This window comes from Lepisosteus platostomus, chromosome 2, assembly GCF_059453375.1.
Source record: "Lepisosteus platostomus isolate fLepPlt1 chromosome 2, fLepPlt1.hap1, whole genome shotgun sequence".
In the NCBI taxonomy this organism is placed as follows: Eukaryota; Metazoa; Chordata; class Actinopteri; order Semionotiformes; family Lepisosteidae; genus Lepisosteus; species Lepisosteus platostomus.
The window spans coordinates 3092680-3115314 of NC_142612.1; the positions used below are offsets into that span (position 1 = coordinate 3092680).

The following is a 22635-nucleotide window of genomic DNA, read 5'->3' on the forward strand; positions in this document are numbered from 1 at the left end:
CCAAAACCCATTTCTTGTAAAGCACAGCGTGATTGCACTGAACTTGTATTGTCAGTGTCTTCAACTGGCAAACATGCTCCTCACAAGACGCTGAAATAATTTTTATATCCTCAAATTCGTCTGGGCCCACAACACAGGCTGCTTTTGTTCAGAACCATTCAGGCAATTAATTCCAACTTTGCTTTTATCCTTCTACTGTACCAATACAATTAAAGTGAAGATTTGTTTGCTAGTTTTTAATTTCAAATTCCCCCTGCTCAAAAGCAGTTTAACTTCACATTGGGCAGCATCATTGCATTCACACTGATAAACAGATTGGCACATTTCTGATCCTAAATAACAAACGGGTACAGTGAAAATGATCAAAATGTTACACCCATTTGCAACAGCTGCAGCGTCATAACCATTTAGCCAATTCATTCCAAATTTCCTGTGTGTCATAAGACAAAGGTTATAGAGAGAAGGCAATCTAAACAGAAAATTAATTTTCCTCCACTGCACCACCCATGCTGAAAACAGTGTGATATTGATTACTATAAACACACTTCTTCGAGTCTTTGGTGCCCTCTGCTGGCTCTTTTCAAATCAAAATAGAAGGAGCAAAGAAGCAAAGATGCCTTTTCTCGCCTGGTCAGCTTTTGAAAGATGTACAGTACCTGTATGCACTCACATATATCTGGCCACACTATTTCTTAAAGGTTCTTCTTTTTTTTTTTAGTACCATGACAAAAGCTGACACGTGCAGTTTATTTTTTGTTAAGGCTCAGGAAGTATTTTTAGATATCAAGCAGATGCATGATTCTAACAAAAAAAATCAATTTCTGAAACCAAAGCTCATCTCCCTAGAAGTACAAAATGTTCAAATATCAGTACTGAAGACACAAATCTTACACATTGTTTTTTTTAATTAACATGTAAATATTTATTCGGTAGAATCCTTCTACACTGCTTTACTGTAGTATTTTGTGATAACAGCACTTGCTATTAAGAGTCCTAGGGGGTTCCTACAAAAAGTGAAACCCCATTGATAACCTTGGATATGTACTGAGGTATACATAATACTTAGACTACTTCTCATTTTAAGCAGTCAACTATGTACAGATAAATGTCTTATTTATATTGTTCTATTATTGTTTATATTGTTAATGAAATCAGTAAAAATATAACAAAATGGAAATTACATTCAGACTTATATGAGCGAGGTTATACAAAAGACAACAGGCAATAATGCTGTAAGGACAAGGTGTGCATAGACACCCCTTTGCATGAGAGGCTGTTACAATTAAAAGTAACTCAAATGATAAACTATTCTAAACCTGTCCACCCATCTTAAAGGCTGTAAAATTTCTTTAATCAATAAATGAAACATATGGTCAACATCTTTAAGTAAATGGCACTCAAAATCTAGCTTTGCTCAAGTGCCTGATACTGCATAAATTACATTATTGCCAAGATTCAGTGCAGGCTTCTTTGTGAACAGGATACATCTAATGTGAGATCGAAGACTGAGAGTCACTTTTATGAGTTCAGCCCATGGAGATTGCTTTCTTAGATACAAAAGCAAGGAATGTTGACATTACTTTTTGCAGAAAATGATGACAAATATGATGAAATTCATCCTATCCATCAGATTAGGTTTTAAAACCTAACACCAAACAAATCAGGGCCACAGTCTCCTAAAACCGTCTCAGTAGACAAACTAACAGATGCCTCATTTTTTGTGTACAACTATTTTTTAATCTTTAATGTTATCCCATCATCTTATTTGCATTTATTTTTAAATAACGGTAATTACCCCTCTATCCTCTTCCACCATGATCAAATCTAAAAAACATCCTAATAAAGTTGAAAAATTACTTAAAGGCGTCTGTTACACTATTTTAAACTGCTTTTCAAACTATTGTTAAATCACCTGTTCACTGTAGTCGACAAATCGCGTATCACTGTATTGTGTTAACCCTTACACACCCACAAATTTCTAAATTAAAATGATCAAATATATAGATGTCAAATATAGGTTTCTTCTTGACTGACAAAAAAAATGGGATAAGTTATTAATGCATGGAAAAATCTAACTTAAACCCATATTCTGGGAGGCGTACAATGTAAGAAATTCAGATTACGAGACTAAGATTCTTAAAACATCAGAAAATCATCCCTACAGTTTGTAACCATTACCTCAACCTTCCACGTTCAACTTTGAATATCTTCAGGGGACATTTAAATATTCTTTAATAAGGCATAACGGGTTTTCAACACCTCAGGCGCACACTCTCTCTGCTGTCACAAACGTGCAGCTCCAGGGAACTGCTGATGCAAACTACGTCTCCAAAGTACCCGAGTGGCTCATGCCTGGGAACAGCGATGGAAATCACACCCACCCGAGGCTGCAGACCACACATCAGAAGAGCACCGAGAAGCAGGCAGGAAACAGCAAGGGCAACAAAAAGGTTAATGGACCTCCAAAACGTTGTATTTCTGAAGAAACTGCAGCCAACGCCCTGTAGTGATATACCAATGATGAACCAGATACTGTCACAGCCCTGCATCTCGAGAAAAGCCGAAATGCAATTTTTTGCAGTGCCAAGTGATTATGCTCTTATTTCTGGTTTTATTGCACCAGTGTGTGGTCAAAGCATATGCCAAAAGCAATAGCTTCTAGGAAATATAATTGCTTTTTCATCCCACACTTAATTTAAGTACGAATTGCTTGCGTGCAAAGGCATATCTCTAGCTCTGTATCCTAGAAGTACCATAATCACCAAGAGCCCAACTTTCAGACAAGGGCTCCTCATGACACAAGGACAGTCACTACAGTTACTTCTGTGCACACTCCTCCCCAGCCCAGGTCTCGCCACATTATTTCTTTCGGCTCAATCTCTTCTGTTTCTCAACGCCTCTCTCACTCCACAGCCTTAGGAAAGAGCAGGGTTGTGGGAGTTCACACCGCATTGTGGACAAACGGCCGAATTCACCACTCAATGCTTCTCCAGCTGACGCCTGTGTCCCTCATAAAGTGACATTCCCGTGATTTACGAATCCCTAGTGCCATAAGCCAATCCGAGACAGCAGTTGGCTTCTCTTTTTGATGCCTGATTTCGGCCGAGTCCTGCAATGCAGCCAGCAGTGAGATGATCTCGATAGGTGTGGGAAAACAAGAAATCCTCACCCTCCGTCATGAACACACACCACTTATCACACGGCAAGGGATGAAGGCGACGCGTCTAAACAACTGTATAACCATACCATTAAAAATATTTATTAATTAAAGTGAGCATCTGATTCACTGAGAGTCTAAAACCGCCGCGGGGTTTAGGAAGTTGTCGTGCCGACGTCCACGGACTGTCGAACGTCAGACACGCTCTCGGGAACTTTAACGGTCATTCCATCCAGAGACTTTGAGAGGCAGATCTGACAGCCCAGGCGGGAGCTGAGGAAAAAAAAAACAGAATCACAAACCATTAGAATACTCCAGCATACACATTGTACAGCTCCACGCATGCACTGAAAGCCATAATTCATTTGCCTCCAGCAATTATTTTAGAAGATTGTATATCAATGTATATGTTTAGGTACAATACATCACTATATTTGCCCGATAATGAGTGAACTGTACATTAACACAAACTAGACGGCTTTTACCAGCTATCAAGAAAATGATTTTTGTCCTGATGCTTGCTTGGGATAACAGTTCTATAAAAACTGCTTATTAAAATTAAAAACATGTAACAAGCATCATAATGTGAAATTCAGGTCTGCAGCTATAAGTTCGTAGTTCTCCACGGGCCAACTATTACAAGACCTAAGTGAATTTCCAACGATAAACAGCTTCCGATTAGATTTGTTATAAACAGTCTTAATGGCAACTGACCAAGAGCTGCTAAAAATACAAAGCTGTAGAAAACGAAGGGCAGCTAATTATTTTCCGCTAGATTGAAGTTCGGAAAATGCAATAAGCAGGCTTAGGAATGATATAATAAACAAATAAAGGACAGTCATCGAGTTTTAATCGGCAATGTTATTCTCTTGTCTGACTCCACACATGCATAACATCTCAACTAATAAGGATTGCATGTGCAAAGCTGCTTACTGCTCCAACACATTGCCATCCCATGCTGAAAACGCATCCTCAGGAAGATGCTGGCTGGGCAGGGATGAGCTTTAACTTTATGTAAGACTCTCCCCATAGCAACAACTGCCACTCATCAGCGCGAGCGCAGAGCCGAGTGCTGCGGTGCAAACTGCAGGGGAGACGCCTTTACTGTAAGCACCGTTCAAAACAAGGCTCAGGCCCAAAAGTGTGACTAGAACAGAAAATATTTCCAGTGCCAACACTGGCTGGGTTCCAGATTTATCAATGATGAAGGTGACTAAGAACAACAGAATAACATCAATAATAATGATATCCAATGCTTACGGCGAATTTGCCGTTGTCAGACTACATTATGCGACCATAAGTCTCATCATCCTTGGCTACACCATGGTGACCAAGCCCGTCGGCGTCCACCACCGGACACTCACGTGTCAGTCAGCCCGTAGGCCAAGTCCAGCATGTCCATCTCCTCGTCTGTGATCGGGCCGAGCTGCTTATAGACGTCTTTCTCAAAGATTAAATGGCAGGTGGAGCAGGCCAGGGTCCCCTCGCAGGCACCTGAGTGGACAAGGAGTGAAATCCAGGCTCACACCGGGCTGAGCCTGAGGGGGGTAGCTTTACACCAGGCCTGCCGAACAGCTACCAGCGGCGCTGTCCAAGCAGACACCCTAGCCTCTCTCTCCTCTCTCCTTGCACTTCCGACACCGGCAGAGTCGGAGCTGTAAATAAAAGTGGCTTCCCCCAACACAGATTTTGTGTTTTGCGCCCCTGTGAAAACTTGAACCTTGAACATATATCGCATATTTAGTAGCGCCAGAATCAAAGTGCATCTTGCGGAATCACAGAAGACGGAGGTTCCTCAGATGTACAGTACAGCATGTGAAAGGTGACAGACACAGGGACACTAATCAGAGCTTGAAAAGGCCAAGAGTGTGTCGTGTTGGACAGCAGGACCTCCTGCGATATGGGATTTGCAGGTAGCAGACAAGCTGCGAGGAAGCCTTTCTTTCATTTCACATCTACCACACACCATCCAACACCCAGAAGAGTGGTCTGCGCTAACCTTTGACTTACGGCAAAACAGGACTTTTGCTCAACATGGCTCCTGCGATGTTGTAACTCATGGTCTCTCAGTCCATGGTCAATCAAGGAGTTATGAAAGTAACATCTAAATATTCTGGTGTAATCATTTTACGTTTCATCAGCTGCTAAGAACATATTTCAATAACAACCAAAATTGAAAGCTAAAAAGTTGTGTATTTTCCATTTAAAAGCACATTGTAGAATTCCAGGTTTTCTGATGCAGAAACAAAGCCTAGTCACCGAATTAAAAAAAAAATACCTGTGCTTTTCACAGTCGCTTTTGTTTTGGAAGATTCAATAAGTTATGGATAAAATAAAATAATATGGAGTGGCCTCTCCATAAAATGTTGTTTTTCCTACCAACAACTTTATTCTACACAATTAAAGAATATTTAATGGAGAGGCCACTCCATATAATTCTATTTTATCCATAACTTTTTTATCCAATGCGCACACTGTACAGTCTACCACTCCTCATTCTACCTATTAGAGCTTTAATATGTTTTTATCTTTTAAAAAAATTTAAAATCTTATGTTGACATAAAAAGACACTCAATGTCCTTCAACAGAGTGTGGCAAATTGTTTTCACTTATTTAGGTGCACTGTTTTCTCCATAGTTATAATCAAGCCTCAGCTGGCACATGCGAACACAAAGATTTGGAAAAGCTTTTCAATAACCGGAGATGAGGACCCCCTTGATGAGCGGCGCCCAGGAATTAGCCACGAAGCGCACCTGGACTGCGAGAGTGGGGGGGCCCAGCTGGCCTCTCGGCTCGTGCCTTGCAGCCTGACCACAGGACGACACGCTGGAAACTCGGACAGTAACGAGCAGAGAGAGCTGCCCTGGGCCTGCAGCCCAGCGCCGCGCGGTAACCAGGAAATCTCCGACGCTCACGTGCCCCACCAAGGGGAGACGCGGACTCGCGGTTCGGGAGGATGGTTAGGATCCCCCCCGCGGATGCCGAGCCTGTGCCACGGACACTGCCTTATCTGGACAAAGACTGCAAACGTCCCCGGTTGGCAGGGACCGTGGAAATACATTCATTACAGCATTTTACGACCAAGAATGCCAACTATTTTCGCAACGTACAGTTGTTTTCACATGAAATTAAAACATGTCTTTGGAGAGTCAAGAAAACCCCAATAAATCCTCGTTTCTAACCTGCTGGTCTGTGCAGCTCTTAGCAAGCTGGTTTGGCACGCACATATTCAGAGCAGCTATCGAAGCACGAGGTCAGCAATTACGTTTTTGCACTGTGCCAAAAGAACCTCAAGTCTTTGAAGATACTGGTGTCCCGCACAAAGGGTTTTCAGGACAGAAATACTGATCTAAATGTGGAGACAGCAAACTGCGTGAATAATTATTGCGATGATTTATGTGTGTTATAGCATTTGTACTTGATGTTGGGAGATTTTACAAAACCGGGATTTGTTCAATTGGTATTTTAACTATACATCAACAGCATATCCAAACTTGCAAGTGAACTCTTTACTAATAGTACTTAAGGGTTTAAGCATAATTAAATCTTAAAAAACACTCAGAACATTTAAAGACACGACACGATCTATTTTTACCATCCCCATGGGTATTATCCTTACAGAAAAATGTACATGAGTATTATTGTAGTTGATCGAATTTCAGAAATAGAACAAATACATATAGCTATCGATATGCAATATGCTGACTGAAATTCCAACAAGGGCTTCCTGGTAAACCATCTCCAGTTTATATATATAATAGCAGATTTTTCTTCTACGTTGATTCTTAGTGATACACAGAAGGAATAGAGTTGATTTCATGCAGACACCAACTTGTAGATAATTTCCCAGACAGTTGGGCAGTGCAAGATAGAGCACTATCTGTAGAGAATACATTTCCGACCTGCCTACTACAGAACCCTGTATTTCTCAGCATGATTAACCAAATCCCTGTACTGAGGAAGTCATTACTGTGGAAGGTTACACCTTCCATCAAAAACTGGAGCTTTCCACGCCAGAAAACTTCCAGGGTCAAGGAGAGACAATTTTGACCTGCTTAGAAAGGCCGGTAAACTTCTATATGGAAACTTGTTTCCAGCTTTTTCAGCTGCTTCACGGAATTAGAAGGGTACGGAGTTATTCTGGATAACTGCAAATAGGGTACATAACATTGAATCCAAAAACCACGCATCGAAAAGATCCGTTTAAGATACGTATCAAATGTATCACTCCACCTTTGCCGGCGGATTTCTGAGAATTCACTGGAACGTTGCTAAGAATGATTAGTGAATAAGTGTATTTAACCCAGGGCATGTCTTACTGTAGGTTTAGTCCCAGAGCTAGTAGGCTTTCCAGCCCTCAGAATTCCAGGAATGTTTGATCACACAGTTTCCTCAGGTGACCACAGACTCCTAAGTACCCAGGAGGTCCCGGCAGTGGTGGAACGCTCAGGAATGAGGCATCTGTTAAAAGCTCCTCTTACATACTGACATTTCATACTCACCTACCGTATATATGAAAATGAAACTGCTTGTGGGGGGAAAAAAAAAATAACCCAGGCTGACTTTTAGGTCACAAAATGAATCACTTTTTAATGACAGCAATCTCATTTCACACAGAGGAGAGAAATGAAATCAGCACTGGGCTGATGACAAAAGCTTTGGCCTGCTGAAACGCATAACTTACACCACCTATACGTCACATCCTGGGTCTCCTGCAGCCCCGCTCCTCTCTGGGGCCAAGCTGTGTACAGCGAGGAGCTCATTTCTAGGATGGCAGGTTAAAAACTGCACACAAGGCCCCAAGAGAGACGACACTTGGGAAAACCAGCACTCCCTGACACAGGGAAGCCTGAAAGTACAGAACATTTCACGCATCGGCACAGGCTGCTATCACAGTCAGAAATAAGGACATGGAGTGGTCAGTGTAAGTATGGTTATACGGTTCTCAGCAGCACTTGTGAAAAGTCATGTGTTCAAGTCAAGTTCACTGTTTGGCATCATTCATCCCAGCAAATAAAACCCAGATGAAATAAACAAAGGCAAGACAAAATATTTATATATTTTTAACATATCAAGGGCATCTGCATTTTCTACAGCCTACCTGAAAACCCTGATTTTACTTATGGTTGCTATGCTTTTCAGTATCTCAGTCTTTGACTGGACGGATCATTTTTGCAGCGAGTCCTGCAAAAAAAAAAAGCTGTCTGTGTTTGTGTGCTGCGTTATCAAACTAACGCAACTCCGAGGAATGTCAGACAATAACAAATGCCACACTCCCTGCTCCTCCACGGGCCTCTGAATTCCTAACACAGATAGCTTTATATGAACAGAGTTCTGCACCCTGAGGAAGAGACTTTTTTTTTTTTTAGTTCCAGGGCTCTCAACTTTATCATTTTAATACCAAAATAGGAAGATCCCTGAGGATGAGACATCACGCAACACACTGAAAACTGAGGAACTTCCTGCCATCACAACAGGAGCTCCTTGTGATGATTCAGGCATTGTACTGAAGTGCGTTCTTAGAAATCCGCCTGCAATTCCTGCACTGTGCACAAGCAGACTGAACTTTCACTGAACAAAAATCAACATTTAAAAATAGGTGCAAATAGTTGAATCCTGGGAACACCTTTACGATAACATAAGACTTTAAACATTGTATCAGTACCATAAAACACAGTCATTTCACTCGTCCACTTCCAGAACCTCAGCATATATATTTTCAGGAATGTTTCTGTAGTTTTCCAAACATCCTATTATCAGATAATAAAAACGAAGCGGTAGTGCATGTCAATACAATGTTTACAATCAAATGTGCATAAAATCATAGTCAACGACTTGAAATCATAATGATGGTACAAACCTTCATTTACATTAAAAAAAGTGCACTCGCCTCTAGCTACCAGCTGTCTTTATTACTACAGTGTATACTACACAGAATTAACACATTTTAAATCAAAGACGGGTGCTATTGTGCTGAACGAAATTGTTAGGATCACTCTTTTTAATTTAATTTAATTTAATACCTTATGGACACTATACATGGCTGTGATAATTCCAGTTCTGTTACTGCGATGAAACTAACAATGGCACCACATTCTCTCTGTTTACATATTTCAGGGGTAAAGAAACAATGCTACAGAAACGAGAAAAGCCACTTTTTCCTGCATACCTTTCCTTCACCAAGGAAATTCATCATGAACTTAGCTTCAGTGCACAGCCAGTGGGCCAGTTCACAGCTGCTAAATACCATTAATGCTTTTTACACAAAAAAAAGCAAGGCTGTTCAACGCACAGCAATTTTTAGATCATGTAAACACAGGTCAAAGTGTCCTGGTCACCCGTGTTACGCAGGCAGAAAGAAGAAATTCTTGGTCTTCTTTAAACATGCACAGGCCAAAAAGAAGAGATTTAAATAAGAAACAGCAATAGCGAAACTAGCCAGATCCTCAGATGATCCAGCTGTGATTTGGGAGTTTACACTGTCAAGCTCAGTGCGATACTGACTAACAGATCAGAGCTGTTCCTGTGCCTGTGACAGATAAGTGTTCAATGAAGATGATTCAGGAATGCAAAGGGGAAAGAGAAGGAAAAGCAGCAGCAGATGAAATGAATGAATCAGAAGGAAATGGCATTAAAACAGCACTGCGATATACTTGTTCCGTGACGATCCAGGTTAACAGGGAGAAATGAAACTCACCAAAGCCATCAAAATCTAGGTTTTTGTCAATCACAACATCTAATAAAGAGTCCCCAGTGTTGCCCTGCACAGTGATCTTTTCTCCATCTCGGTTGACGAAATGAACGGTCACTTTGTCTTCTGCCCTGAGGGATTTCAAAACAAAAGCAAAAATCAGTCATTTTTACCACAGTCAGCCGGTCATGAAGTCAAGCAATTGGCTGCCCAGTACTGAATTAGGGATAGATGCCCCAGAACTTACTTGTGAGCACATGTCATTGCAAAAAAAAACACCTTGTAAAAATAAAAACTGCTTCTTACAGGACGGGAAGCACGCATGACACAAGGCAGTGTTGTTCCACAAAAAAAAAAGGAAAATCTACAGGTTAACGGAAGAGATTTTATAAAAATAAAAAACTGAACAAGACCACTCACTGTAAATAAAAAACCAATCAGCCACTGATTTGTAAAAACTAAATAACGCATTAAATTCATGAATTGGTTGATCAATGGAATCTTTACAATCACCCTTTGATGCCAGTCACACAGATTCAGCTCGGTGTCATTTTTTAATTTTCCACCATATTGAAAATACTACCGCAGAGTGCCAGGAGACAATATATGGACATAGATCAAGCTTCATGCAGATCCTCAAATAACAGCTCATCATTCCTTTCAGGAATTTGCAACTCCAAGGTAAAACTCTAGGGAATTATGCAAGTAACAGGAGGGCTAAAATGCTCCTTGTGCCAGTGAAATGACTGGGGGGCTTTACAATCCCGATATCATTAGGGAGCTACATACGTATTTTAAATATTTATAGACTAAAACTAGAAAGTCAAACATCAGAAATTTTAAGGATAAGTGCAATGTTTTGTCAATAAAGCCAAGTCTTAAGACTCTAATCTGGGTTAGTATACATAGACTCCGACAAACTGAGAGATTACCAGCCTTGTTATGCAGAACAGCATTTGAAGTTAAGGTATAAAAAAAAAACTACCACTAACCTTTAGACTAGGAAATTGATTTGACCGTTGTTAAACCCAGCTCCTCAAACGGAAAACAGTAGGTAAAGGGAATGCTTAGCAGATACAAGGTGTTTAAACAACCAGTTTAAAACTGAACGTTATTAAAAGTCCAGCACATTTCATTAGCCCTTTATTGAAAACCACAGCCTTGGAAGTCAGGAAGTTCAAAATAAGATATAAGCTGGGCTACAAAAATGAGCAATCAAAAAAAGCTGAAGTACTAACATTTCCACAGGACAATTATGGTTTTATTAGAGCTTGCTGCCCTCTACTGTCTGTATTTTGCAATGCCTCCGAAAGAGAACTACAGGAGGGCTGAAGAAATCATACCTTCTGAAATGTGAATGAAAGTGATTATTAAATCTATTGCTTTACTAAAGAAGTTTAACAATGATCACAGCTTCCACACACTTATCCTTGCCTCCTACGAAAGCTTTGTGCTTATATTTTTAACACAATCTAATCCTTAATGAGAAAGAGTTTCTCCGGGAGCATGCCAGAAATTTGAGAGAGAAATGATGAGCTGCTGAAGTCACTCCTGCTGAAGGAGAACTGGGTTCAGTAATACTTCACTGAACCCAGCTCTCCTTCACCAGAGCAAGGCCCAGCTGTTAAATGCTCAACAATGATAACAACTGTTACTTATTCTTATCTCCGTGATGAAAAAATGAAGAAAGAAGTTAAACACTATTCTAAAGATCCAATACAAATAAAACTGAAATGTAAATGACATGCAAAGAAACCTGAGCTTCATTTGTATATTCAAGTCTTCTTGGATGACAATTATGTAGTGCATTTCAAACAAAGCTCATAAAGAATTCCAGTAGGTAAAGCTTCTTTCTGCATTTATAAACCATAAAGCCTATAAAATGACCAGGCATGAAGACCACATGCTACGCTAAGCTGTTTTTTGTAGGCTAATGCTTGATTACAGGCCATTAACAAATTCAGCTATAAGCATTTGTTCAAGCAAGCAGTCCTGGCTATACAGTCCAGTTGTACCTATAACGTTGGTCTGGGAAAAGTTACTTTAATCTGCGTGGGCTCTCTCCTTCAGACAACATGGAAAACTAAGGCCCCCATTATGAGCTACTCCACTGAATTCATTACTCATTATCAGGTGCATTGTGATCTTTTTTACAATGACCTTTAACGGTTCATTCAAGTTCGAGCTAAATGGGCATCGCGTTAGGTTAAGAAAGGTGAACGCACTGAAGCATTATCAAGCACTGCAGGAAAAAAAAATAACTGCACAAAAGATGAAATTGGCCCTTAGCTCTGAGTCATGTTAGGCTCTGAAATGCCTGGGGGGAAAGAGGAATGGGCAAGGGCTGGACACAGGTACTATGCAAAGTGGGACGATGGACAGGAATTGCAGCACCAGAGGCGATGCTGCTGCTGCAACACTTGTTAGAGCACCTTTCTGTGGGAGCCAGCGACTGGCAAACAGCCACAGGCCCTCCTGTGGACGCACGCTCGTATGCACTGCAGAGGGTCCACAAAGCGAATGTGGGAAACAAAACTGAAATAGTCATGGTGAGAGTTTACTGGAAACATATTTCAGGGGGGAAAATGTTTTACGAATGATATAATCAGAGTAATAAAGGAAAGTATACGTCTCCTCTTCTTAACACTAACTGTCCTTAAATGCCACTGCTCATTCAAATAAAACCTGTTTATTTCAGCTCTTAGCTGTCCCCTATTAACCCTGAAGACCAGAGGATTTAATTCACGCCTTAAGCATTGATAAGTTTACACCCCATTCATTCTTACACTGGGATACCAAAATTCGAACCTTGTGAAGTAACTGTTCAAGGTGACAATTCGGTACCACCAATCACAAAATCACAAAACAGCTTTATGTAGTTTTGCGTCTTTAAGCCAACAGAAAGAATGCTTTATACGCTGCAGCTACAATACAGCCACTTCCCTGCAAGGTGACGACGCTTGAAATCATTCTGTTCCTAAACCGATGAAAAGGCATGTGATCAACACATTTTCAAACATCATTCTGACCGTGGACCTCTCGGCCACTTGACAGCTGTTACCACCAAGGGTCAAGAGAAGCTGGTTTCGACTGACCTGAACCGATCTTAACTGGGTGGCAGGGGGTTGATTTACAGGTTAATTTACTTGATGAATGGGAATACTGTATGTATAGTCTGAAAACTATTTCAATAGCACAGGCAAAAGGATTTGAACCACTAAGACCAGGTGCTGGACGTTAGTCAGAACAGGGTACGGGGTACGGACAGGCATGCAAAACGATTTTAAAATTAAATACATTTGATTTCTGCATCATCAGTACAATTTGTAAAAACAGGCAAACCTCATATCATTTAAACTGCCCGTCACCATGAATGGCCCCAGGCATTTGATATACGCTGTAAACACGGGACAAAATCTGGATTTCAACTAGCATTAAAGACGGATGCACAGTCCTTACTCTGAACAATACAGTGCTTTATTTTCTACCTAGTAGAGAAAAATCAAAGAACCGAGGCAGCTCTGCTATAATCTCTCCGACACTGTTGGTGCCACTGTGAAACAGGCCTTCACAACTACTCAAGTAGGAAATTTAAGCATTGAAGATTACTTGTCCAAGCAACACTAATCCGCAATCGTTTGATTAATTCTTAAACACCTATCTAGACGCTTACTTAGCACACCCGAAACATAGCATAATTGTATTTTTTTGCTTTATTTTTACATAATGCAGTGCCTCTCTTCGCGAAACGAAGCAGAGGATGCAAACTCGTACGTGAATCTTAAAAAGTCAGTTTTAGCAGACTAGACACGACTTGTCTTATTTAAGAGTCTCAAACAGCACACAAGGTGACATCCCGGTCAGGCCAGCTACGTTCAAACAAAGTTGAACTTCTGTCCTTGTTACGTAACCTGCACAGGATGACAGCTCTTCAGCCTTTTCCCAATTATGAAACGTTTTCGTCAGACTTAACGGTGGGGTTTTAGAAATGTTCAGTGAATGCCAGTTTTACACAAAGTACATTTTAATGCTCTAGAAAACGACGTTCCTGTGCCATTCATTACGTATCCATGCGACATTCACGTCTCACAAACACAGGTGCAAAGCAGCTATCCGATTCTTAAACATAGTTCACGACGTGTTTCTTCAACAAAGGTTATCTCTTACAGCGAGTTCGCACATAAAGGTCGCTGCTGACTTTCAGCCGCTAAGCCGAGACGGTCCGCTCAGTGTCCCGGGTCTTGGGCGCCACCGAGTGTTTCCTACCTGCGAGCCCCGGTGCCGGAGCTCAGCGCCCGGCTCAGACTGCAGGCCGTGCCCCGGCGGCCGGCCGCTGCCAGCGTCCCCGGCGGAGTGTGCCCGGCAACCGCCAACCTGGAGCCGAGCACCAGGCTCTGGGAGAGCGAGAGTAATCTCCTCGTCACCGCCGCCACCGTCATGTTAATGACACGCTAAAATAAAAATAATCAGAGGAAGAAGGGGGGAAAAAAAAGGCCGGAATGACACCACCGCTCGTCTTCCACAATGACCGGCTCCGAGCTTGTGCAGCAGATCCTCCAGCTCAGCACACTGCCTCCGTCTGGTTTGAACACCGCGTCTTCTCTTCCTCATAGATCACGCAAATCCTGTATAAAGTTCAGAGGCAGTATATGTTTCTTCCGCCCCCCGAAAGTCTTCTTTTCAACACGTATGACTCGTTCCTTGGCGATATTTTACGTTTAAAGGTGTGTCATATCTTTTTGTCCACTTTGCGTGCACAATAAAAATTGATTCTGATTTCGATATTCAAGATAGGATTTGTCTACGAGTTTCATAGCTGAAACAACTGGAACATATAAAAAATCGAGTTATATTGTGCGCAATACAAAAAAAAAAAATTAACTTATCTAAGAAATGTTTAAAAGTTCTGCATACCTTTTCAGATATCTTTTTTTTTGTAACTGCTTTTGAGCTTGCAGGTAGAATTATTTGCAAATGTATCATCTTATGTAACTAACTATAACTATACTATGGTCAAAATAGCAATTCTGTACAGCGAAAGTGGTACATTTTTCGTCTTTTAGGTTAGTCTAAATTCCATTTAGAATGGTCTGCAGATCTATTCATGCTTCCGACTAAATAAACAAAACAAAAAAACATCATAGAACGGAATCAGTTCTATGTTAAAATGTCTTGCTTACAATAATCTAAAATGTTACCATCGTAATTTTGCACAGAATAGTCATATTTGTGGTACCTAATTGGATTCCAGAAAACACGATGGTCCCATTTATTCACGTCTCAAATTATTCATTTACATAAATCCCATAAAAACAAATCTTCAATAATATTCTTATGTCTGGAAGTGCAGTGGAACTATTTAGAGGCCTTTGAAGGGCTCTTGTTTCCCTGGGGTGCAAAGGGGCAGCACACAGAAGAGAATAGTGGCAGGCAAATGGTCATTGACTTCTGCCATTTCGATGTTGATGATGATGATGATGATGATGATTAGTTTTCATAATAATAATTCCTTACACTTAAAAAGCACTTTACAGGGACTCCCCTCCACCACCACCAGTGTGCAGCCCCACCTGGATGATGCTCCAGTACTCTCCCCACACACCAGCTCTCAGTGGGGAGGAGAGCAGAGTGATGAAGCCAGATCACAGGTGGGGATTATTAGGAGGCCATGACTGGTAAGGGCCAGGGGGAAATTTGGCCAGGATGCTGGGATAACACCCCTATTCTTTTCGAGAAACACCCTGGGATTTTTAATGACCACAGAGAGTCAGGACCTCAGTTTTACTTCTCACCCGAAGGATGGCTCCTTTTTACAGTACAGTGTCCCCGTCGCTATCATGGGGCATTAGGACCCACACAGACCGCAGGGTGAGCGCCCCCTACTGGCCCCCACTAACACCTCTTCCAGCAGCAACCTTACCTTTCCCAGGAGTCTCCCATCCAGGTACTGGCCAGGCTCACACCTGCTGAGCTTCAGTGGGTTATGATGAAGTATCCCCCAAAATGCTGAATATAAAATCCGAGAGGATGCAGGTGTATCTTGCCTCAACAGACCACAAGAAAAGTGATTTGGGAGGCAAAGCTAATAGTGGAAGATCTCAAGCACAAATTGGCATCTTCAGGGATACAAACAGTTAAAAACTACCATTCATCACGACCTGCATGAAGGCGGTATTAATAGACTGGTTGGGTCTTCCTCGAGTGACAGAAAAGTGACTTTCAGATGTTGTTTGTCAAAGTCCTTGGAGTCATGTCTTATGATCATCTCAGGTGGCATCATAAACCCAAGTGCTGAATGTAATCAACACTTTATCTTAGACTGAGTAATGTACAGTACGTACCCCAATGTTTAATTGAAAGCTTTTATTACACTTTTTCTGCTTCCTAAATTGTTAACAAGCACAGTACAAATTTTGCAAATGATAGGAAAAGTATGTCCAAAAGTGCTCGTGCACAAGGAAACATAGGTGGAACACTTGACACGATCAAAGAAAAGTAACAATATGTGCTTTAAATATAGTGTTGCAAAAGTTGACACGAAGAGCTGAATGAGCTTCCACACCAAAAAAAATAAAAATAAACTTAAAAATGTAAATGTGTATGATTTTAAGTGTTTATGTATGTGTACGCAATGTGTTGTATTTGCAACACTGTGTGTACATATAAAGTTCAGGGGAGGAGCTGCGTCAGCATGCGTAGGCAGCAAAGGAACAAGTAATAGGTTTATTCCATGCCGAAAAGAGAAGAAAGAAAACACGTTTCGACTGTGTGAGGCCCTCACACCCAAAGAAGGCTCAACCGCCGAAACGTTGTCTTCTCTCTTGTCTTTTCGGCATGGAATAAACCTTTTACTTGTTCCTTTGCGGTGTACATACAGTATACAGTATATACATGTTCAAGTAGGTAGCTACGTCAGCATGAGTAGGCTACAAAGGAACACGTAGAAGGTTTATTCCCTGCTGAAAAGAGAAGAATATATATACATTAGGAACACCAGACTTTTTTATTTAGGAAAAAGTTTGTTTTTTTTATTCCTGAGTGTCAAGCCACAATATACAGGTTTTTCCTACTTGGAACATTATTCAATGGCCAGATTAGAGGGAGTACACATTTCTTCTGTCTCAGTAACATTCCAAAGCCCAACCAACAACAAGCTGTGTGTTCGTTAATTACAACGTCTCGTGTTCTCCTGGGGAAAAAGCTGCTTCTCACCCATTCTCTGCTCGGGGTCAAGAAAGTGCAGAGGCATTACTGGATTTGAACTCTTTTCAGTTTAGTGCAACAGCACTCCAGGAAACCCACGCCAGTCTGTAATTGTTTGCTTTGTCCACTCTTCAAAAAAAATGAAGCTAAGAAAAGGGTTTAGTGACTGTAAGTGCCTTCTTATGCTGACCTGCTGTAAATAATGCACTGTGCGTTTCTGAGGGCACTGAGGAAAAGTCTAAATCATCACCACTTTTCAACAAATGATAAATAATAGTGATTCGTCTTTCTTCGGATTGTTATGAAAGCCTGGGAGGTGTTTTTATTTTGACAAGTACATCTTGTATTGCATCTTGTCCAGGCATAGGTGCAAGTTGCATAAGATGGGTATTAAAATAATGTTACAGAACATGAATATTGTCGGTACAGTTGTTCAACAGAGTAATTTGTGAAAAGGAAATTACAAAATTCCCCTTCCCACGGCCCGCCAAATCACCCCTCACAAGAAAGAGCAAGATTAAAGGAAAGAAAAACAGACACAAGACACAAACAGAGGGCACAGCAAAATACTAATGATACTAAACAGTCTTTGGGAAGCAAAAAAAAAAGATGAAAGGCCAGTCTTATCAAGTTTAATCTGATTAACCAATTAGATTGAAGTCTAGGGTGTAAAAGAGAGGCTCAAAGTCAGAAATGGTCGCTAAGCTTTAAAACAAATAGTTTGCATTTGATTTTCTCTAATTTAAGAAGCTGCATCATGTATCTAATCCATTGAACAAAGCTGGGTTGGACAGCTTGGCATGGGAGGTGTTTTCTGGAAATTGGCTTTGTGTGTTGGCAGCGATCAAGGCACAGAGTGTTAAATCCTCAGGTCTTCTGGGTGTGTACAACAGAGGCACTCTGTCCTGGTCCTAATCCGCAAAGGAATGCAGATATTCCTGGTCTTTTTAGAGTTCTGCACCCTGGAAAAGGTAAAGCTTGAAAAGCTGGTAAACGTTGGGAAATGTACGTCTGTAAAGCCAGGTAGCAGCTGATTTAAGTCATAAAGAGCTGAGATGGAATGAAAACTGTCTCTTCAGGGCCAAGACTGGAGAGACCTGGTCTACGCTGTCCTGCAAGTATAACACGTCCTTATTATATAGGATGTCCTTTATCTTCAGGCAGTGACAGATGACACGTACCTGTATGTCTTCCCTCCTCTCAACACAGGAGTGTGAAAATATGGCATTGGGGTGGAGCGGTGGCTCTGTGGCTCAGGATCTGCGCCTGGGGCTGGAAGGTTGCCGGTTTGTATCCTGCGGCCGGCAGAGGAATCCTACTCCATTGGGCCCCTGAGCAAGGACCTTAACCCCAACTGCTCCAGGGGCGCTGTACAAATAACTGACCCTGCGATCTGACCCCCAGCTTCTCTCCCTGTCTGTGTGTCTCATGGAGAGCAAGCTGGGGTATGAGAAAAGACAAATTCCTAATATGAGAAATTGTATATGGCCAATAAAGTGATCTTATCTTATAAGCGCTAAGGAACATTGTTTTTCTGTGTCAACTCTGTGTTGGGAATGAGCCTTGACCCCCTGGAGGTGGTGGCTGAGAGGAGAATGCTGACCAAGCTCACAGCCATCATGAACAACACCTCTCATCTGCTTCATGGGACTGTTATTGGGCAGCGGAGCACTTTTAGCAACAGACTGCTCCAGCTGCGGTGTTTCCGCAGGTCTTTCCTCCCGGCGGCTGTCAGGGTGTATAACGCTGCCCTAGGCTAGGACTGTTAGCCCTTCATTTGCTTGTCTATGGACAGCATGTTGCTCCATTGTACTTTTTTTGGAAACTCAATCTGTATATACCTATGCACATTTTGCACATATTATATTGTTTTTACATTGACTATGAGCAGAGTGATGAAGTTAGTTCAGAGATGGGGTTTATTAGGAGGCCATGATTGGTAAAGGCCAGGATGCTGAGGTAACACCCCTACTCTTATAATAATAATAGTAATAAGTAATAATAGTATTATAATAATAGTAATAAGTCCTTACACATACTGTATGTAGTGCTTTTCTGGAAACTCCACTCAAAGCACTTTACAGATAATGGGGATCCCCTCCACCAAACACATCTCATCCAAAGGACAGTTCCAGACCTGGGGTGTTATCTGTGCAGAGTTTGTCTGTTATCCCTGTATTCGTATGCTTTTTCTTCCCACAGTCCAAAGACATACTGGCAGGTTAATTGGCTTCTATGATAACTGGCCCTGGTGTGAGTGAGTCTGTGCCTGTGTGTGCCCTGTGATGGAGTGGTGTCCTGTCCAGGGTGTGTGTGTGCCCAGTGATGGACTGGTGTCCTGTCCAGGGTGTGTGTGTGTGCCCAGTGATGGACTGGTGTCCTGCCCAGGGTGTGTGTGTGTGTGCTGTGATGGACTGGTGTCCTGTCCAGGGTGTGTGTGTGTGCTGTGATGGACTGGTGTCCTGTCCAGGGTGTGTGAGTGTGTGTGTCTCCTGTGATGGACTGGTGTCCTGTCCAGGGTGTGTGAGTGTGTGTGTCTCCTGTGATGGACTGGTGTCCTGTCCAGGGTGTACCCTGCCTTGCACCTCTTGCTTGCCGAGTTAGGCTCCAGCTCCCCTGTGCCCTTTTACTGGAGAAAGAAGTTACAGAATGAACAGATGGTTACAGTGGAGTAAATCCTATCAGCTATTGGTTTCATCTCTGTGGTCACTCAGATGAGCTCTAGAGCTGCAGCCAGAACGTCCTGTTCCAATTTTAATGATCTGCATTTAGCTCATGCCAATACACTTGAACCCATTCAAATTTAGTTTGCTTTCTCAAGGACTGAGGAGAATCACATCTAAAAAAGCAATGCTTTTAAAAAGGGTTCAAATAAGATTGAATGGCGGTTGAAACTAAAATATTTTAACATACATAAATGAATATTACATTTTGGTGAAATGCTTTATGCAATGGAAAGTTGCGAAAAATGATCATGAAGAAGAGATGCAGGAACTGGGAGAGGTGCCAAGGGAATGCTGCCTGTATGCTGAAGACAGGAACATCTCAGTTATCTTGCATCTTTGATGGAATTTAAGATGCAGACATTCACATGCATTTGTGAATAAATGTGAAATGCTGACTCCATCCCCAGTTCTTAAATATTCTGCATAACAAATTACTCACGTACTGTACCAACACAGACCACAGGGCGAGCGCCCCCTGCTGGCCTCACTAACACCTCTTCCAGCATGATCCTTAGTTTTTCCCAGGAGTCTCTCATCCAGGAACTGACCAGGCTCACACCTGCTGAGCTCCAGAGGGCTGCTAGCTGGGAGTTGCAGAGTGATTCAGCTCTTTGTTGAGTAAATTCTCGCGCGTTGCCTGAGAAGTCAAACACATTATGTCACGAGTGTTGTTGTGCGGCTCTGTTGAGGTGCACGGAGCTTCATTGCTCCCAGTTGGTCATCTCTGCTTTTGAGACGGCGATGGCAGCGGTTCGGAGTTGCTGAGAGAGCAGCCCCTCTGGCACTGCTGCTGACGCCGGAATGACAAGCTGGACAAGCGCTGACCAATATGGGCAGGCTTACTGGCCCGCAAGACGACGGCTAAGCGCTTGTGGTGTCAGTGCACACCACCCTGGGGAAGGGCGTCGGGTATTTCCCCCAGGATCAAGCGTGCTTTCGTGGTTTCATAGATTAAAATGACTCCCGATTCTTCTCCTGAAATCTATTCCATGGCCTGCCCTGAATAGTTATTAATAGGCTCCAGAACTGTGAGCTGATACATGCCCTGGGGGATGAGTGGCACAGAGCAATCAAATCATTAATACCATCACACAGCTATGGACTAGCCCAGTACTTGATCTAAGATTCAAGGTTGCTTTGGAGCCAAGGTACCTTGAATGCAGTTTTACATGCCTGTTTCTTTTGAATTAGTTTCTCACCAGACATCACTGTTTCTCATGATTGCTAACATATACTAAACATATTACATGCGTAAGCGCGGCTGATTTGATCATTTTTACACGCAAACACTCGTGTTGCTCTTCACTGTGAGAGCTCCAACCCACCCAGAAGTATGAAGAGATCTGAAGCAACACCCGACATTTAAGGTTTGGCTGTAGTAACAATAACTTCCCACAAGGTGTCTCTATTCGCCGTCATAGACAGGCTGCTGGAAAACAAAGCTTGTAATAATAGTACTGGTTACTGTTCCACAATTCGATAAAGTAGACGAGAAAGTGCTGCGTCCCTCGCCAGACCAGATGGATGGATAAATTGAAGCAAAACTTCTCTTTATCAGACTTTTATAACCTTATTTCCTACCAGCTATATCACCCTGCAGCTCACAAGCTGTCAGCCCACAAAAGCTCAGGAGATGGGAGACCTCCTGGGAAAAACTATGCTGCTGGAAGAGGAGTTTGTGGGGCCAGTAGGGGGCGCTCACCCTGCGGTCTGTGTGGGTCCTAAAGCCCCAGTATAGTGACAGGACTATACTGTAAAAAGGTGCCGTCCTTCACCACACACCAACTCTCAGTGGGGAGGAGAGCAGAGTAATGAAGCCAGTTCAGAGATGGTGGTTATTAGGAGGCCATGATTCGTAAGAGCCGATGGGAAATTTGGCCTGGACACCGGGGTAACACCCCTACTCTTTTCGAGAAATGCCCTGGGATTTTTGACCTGACCACAGAGAGTCAGGACCTCGGCTTTACGTCTCATCCCAAGGACGGCGCCTGTCAGTGGTCTTGTTTTTTTCCTATTCATTCTTTTTGGTTTGGGGAACATGTCAAAATCCTATGCCCAGAGACGTTCAGATATAAACAGCGGAAATGCTCAGTTGACACCCCAGGTAGGGTTAGGGTTAGCATTTACACACTACTTCGACAATTTTTAAGCTCAGGAATTAATTCTGGGTCCCAGGTTAGTTTGAGGACGAGTGGTTTTTACCTTCTATCTGAACATTTTTGTTTCAGAATCTCCCAGGGGCCTGGATGTCCCGGTGCACCGCGTGCCAGTTGTATTCCAAAACTGATTCGGTTGGATCAAAAGGCAAAACCAAGCATTATTGTTTACAGTATAGTGTTCCTATCACTATACTGGGGCATTAGTACCCACATGGACCACAGGGTGAGCGCCCCCTGCTGGCCCCACTAACACCTCTTCCAGCAGCAACCTTAGCTTTCCCAGGAGACTCTTATCCAGGTACTGACCAGGCTCACACCTGCTGAGCTCCAGTGGGTTGTTAGTTGTGAGCTGCAGGGTGATGTGGCTGCTGGCATGATGAACAAGACTGCCCTGGAGCCACGGGCAGGTGTCTGAAAACATCGAAGAGCAGATGACTGTATTCTGACTCTCAGTAGATGGTTACACCCTGAGCTGTTAAGGTGTCAATTTCAAGAAAAAAGTTCCCTAATTGAATGTTTTAAAGGAAGAAATACCCAAATTAAGCGACTAGAGTGAGTTGAAGTCCTCTGTCTTAAATCATCAATACTCTAACAATAGAAGACTCCTGCTAGCCATACCTGGTGGTCTTATATTCTGTTCTTTACAAATGTTTGTTACAATCTTAGGTTTTCTAAAAAGAGTATTACAAAGGGGTTCTA

The 22635-nt window shown here is 42.2% G+C and overlaps 1 protein-coding gene and 1 long non-coding RNA gene across 3 annotated transcripts; one reads left to right on the forward strand and one right to left on the reverse strand.

Annotated features, from left to right (window-relative positions):
* Positions 1–3237: 3237 nt before the first annotated feature.
* On the reverse strand, positions 3238–14437 carry fdx1 (ferredoxin 1). Of its 2 annotated transcripts, none has more exons than XM_088645671.1 (4): positions 14115–14437; positions 9855–9979; positions 4522–4651; positions 3238–3430 (listed from the first exon to the last, which is right to left on the reverse strand). In XM_088645671.1, the coding sequence occupies exons 1-4, from the start codon at positions 14285–14287 to the stop codon at positions 3313–3315; spliced, it is 546 nt and encodes a 181-aa protein (XP_088501797.1). In that variant the 5' UTR covers positions 14288–14437; the 3' UTR covers positions 3238–3312. The 2 variants fall into 2 exon arrangements, with proteins under 2 accessions (XP_088501797.1, XP_088501788.1); XM_088645662.1 differs by lacking the exon at positions 14115–14437 and adding an exon at positions 10096–11325.
* A 6-nt stretch (positions 14438–14443) lies between these two features.
* Positions 14444–18534, forward strand: LOC148675703 (uncharacterized). Its single transcript, XR_015941234.1, has 3 exons — positions 14444–14572; positions 15373–15496; positions 18261–18534. It is a non-coding gene; the product is annotated as an uncharacterized LOC148675703 (long non-coding RNA).
* The last annotated feature ends 4101 nt before the right edge of the window (positions 18535–22635 follow it).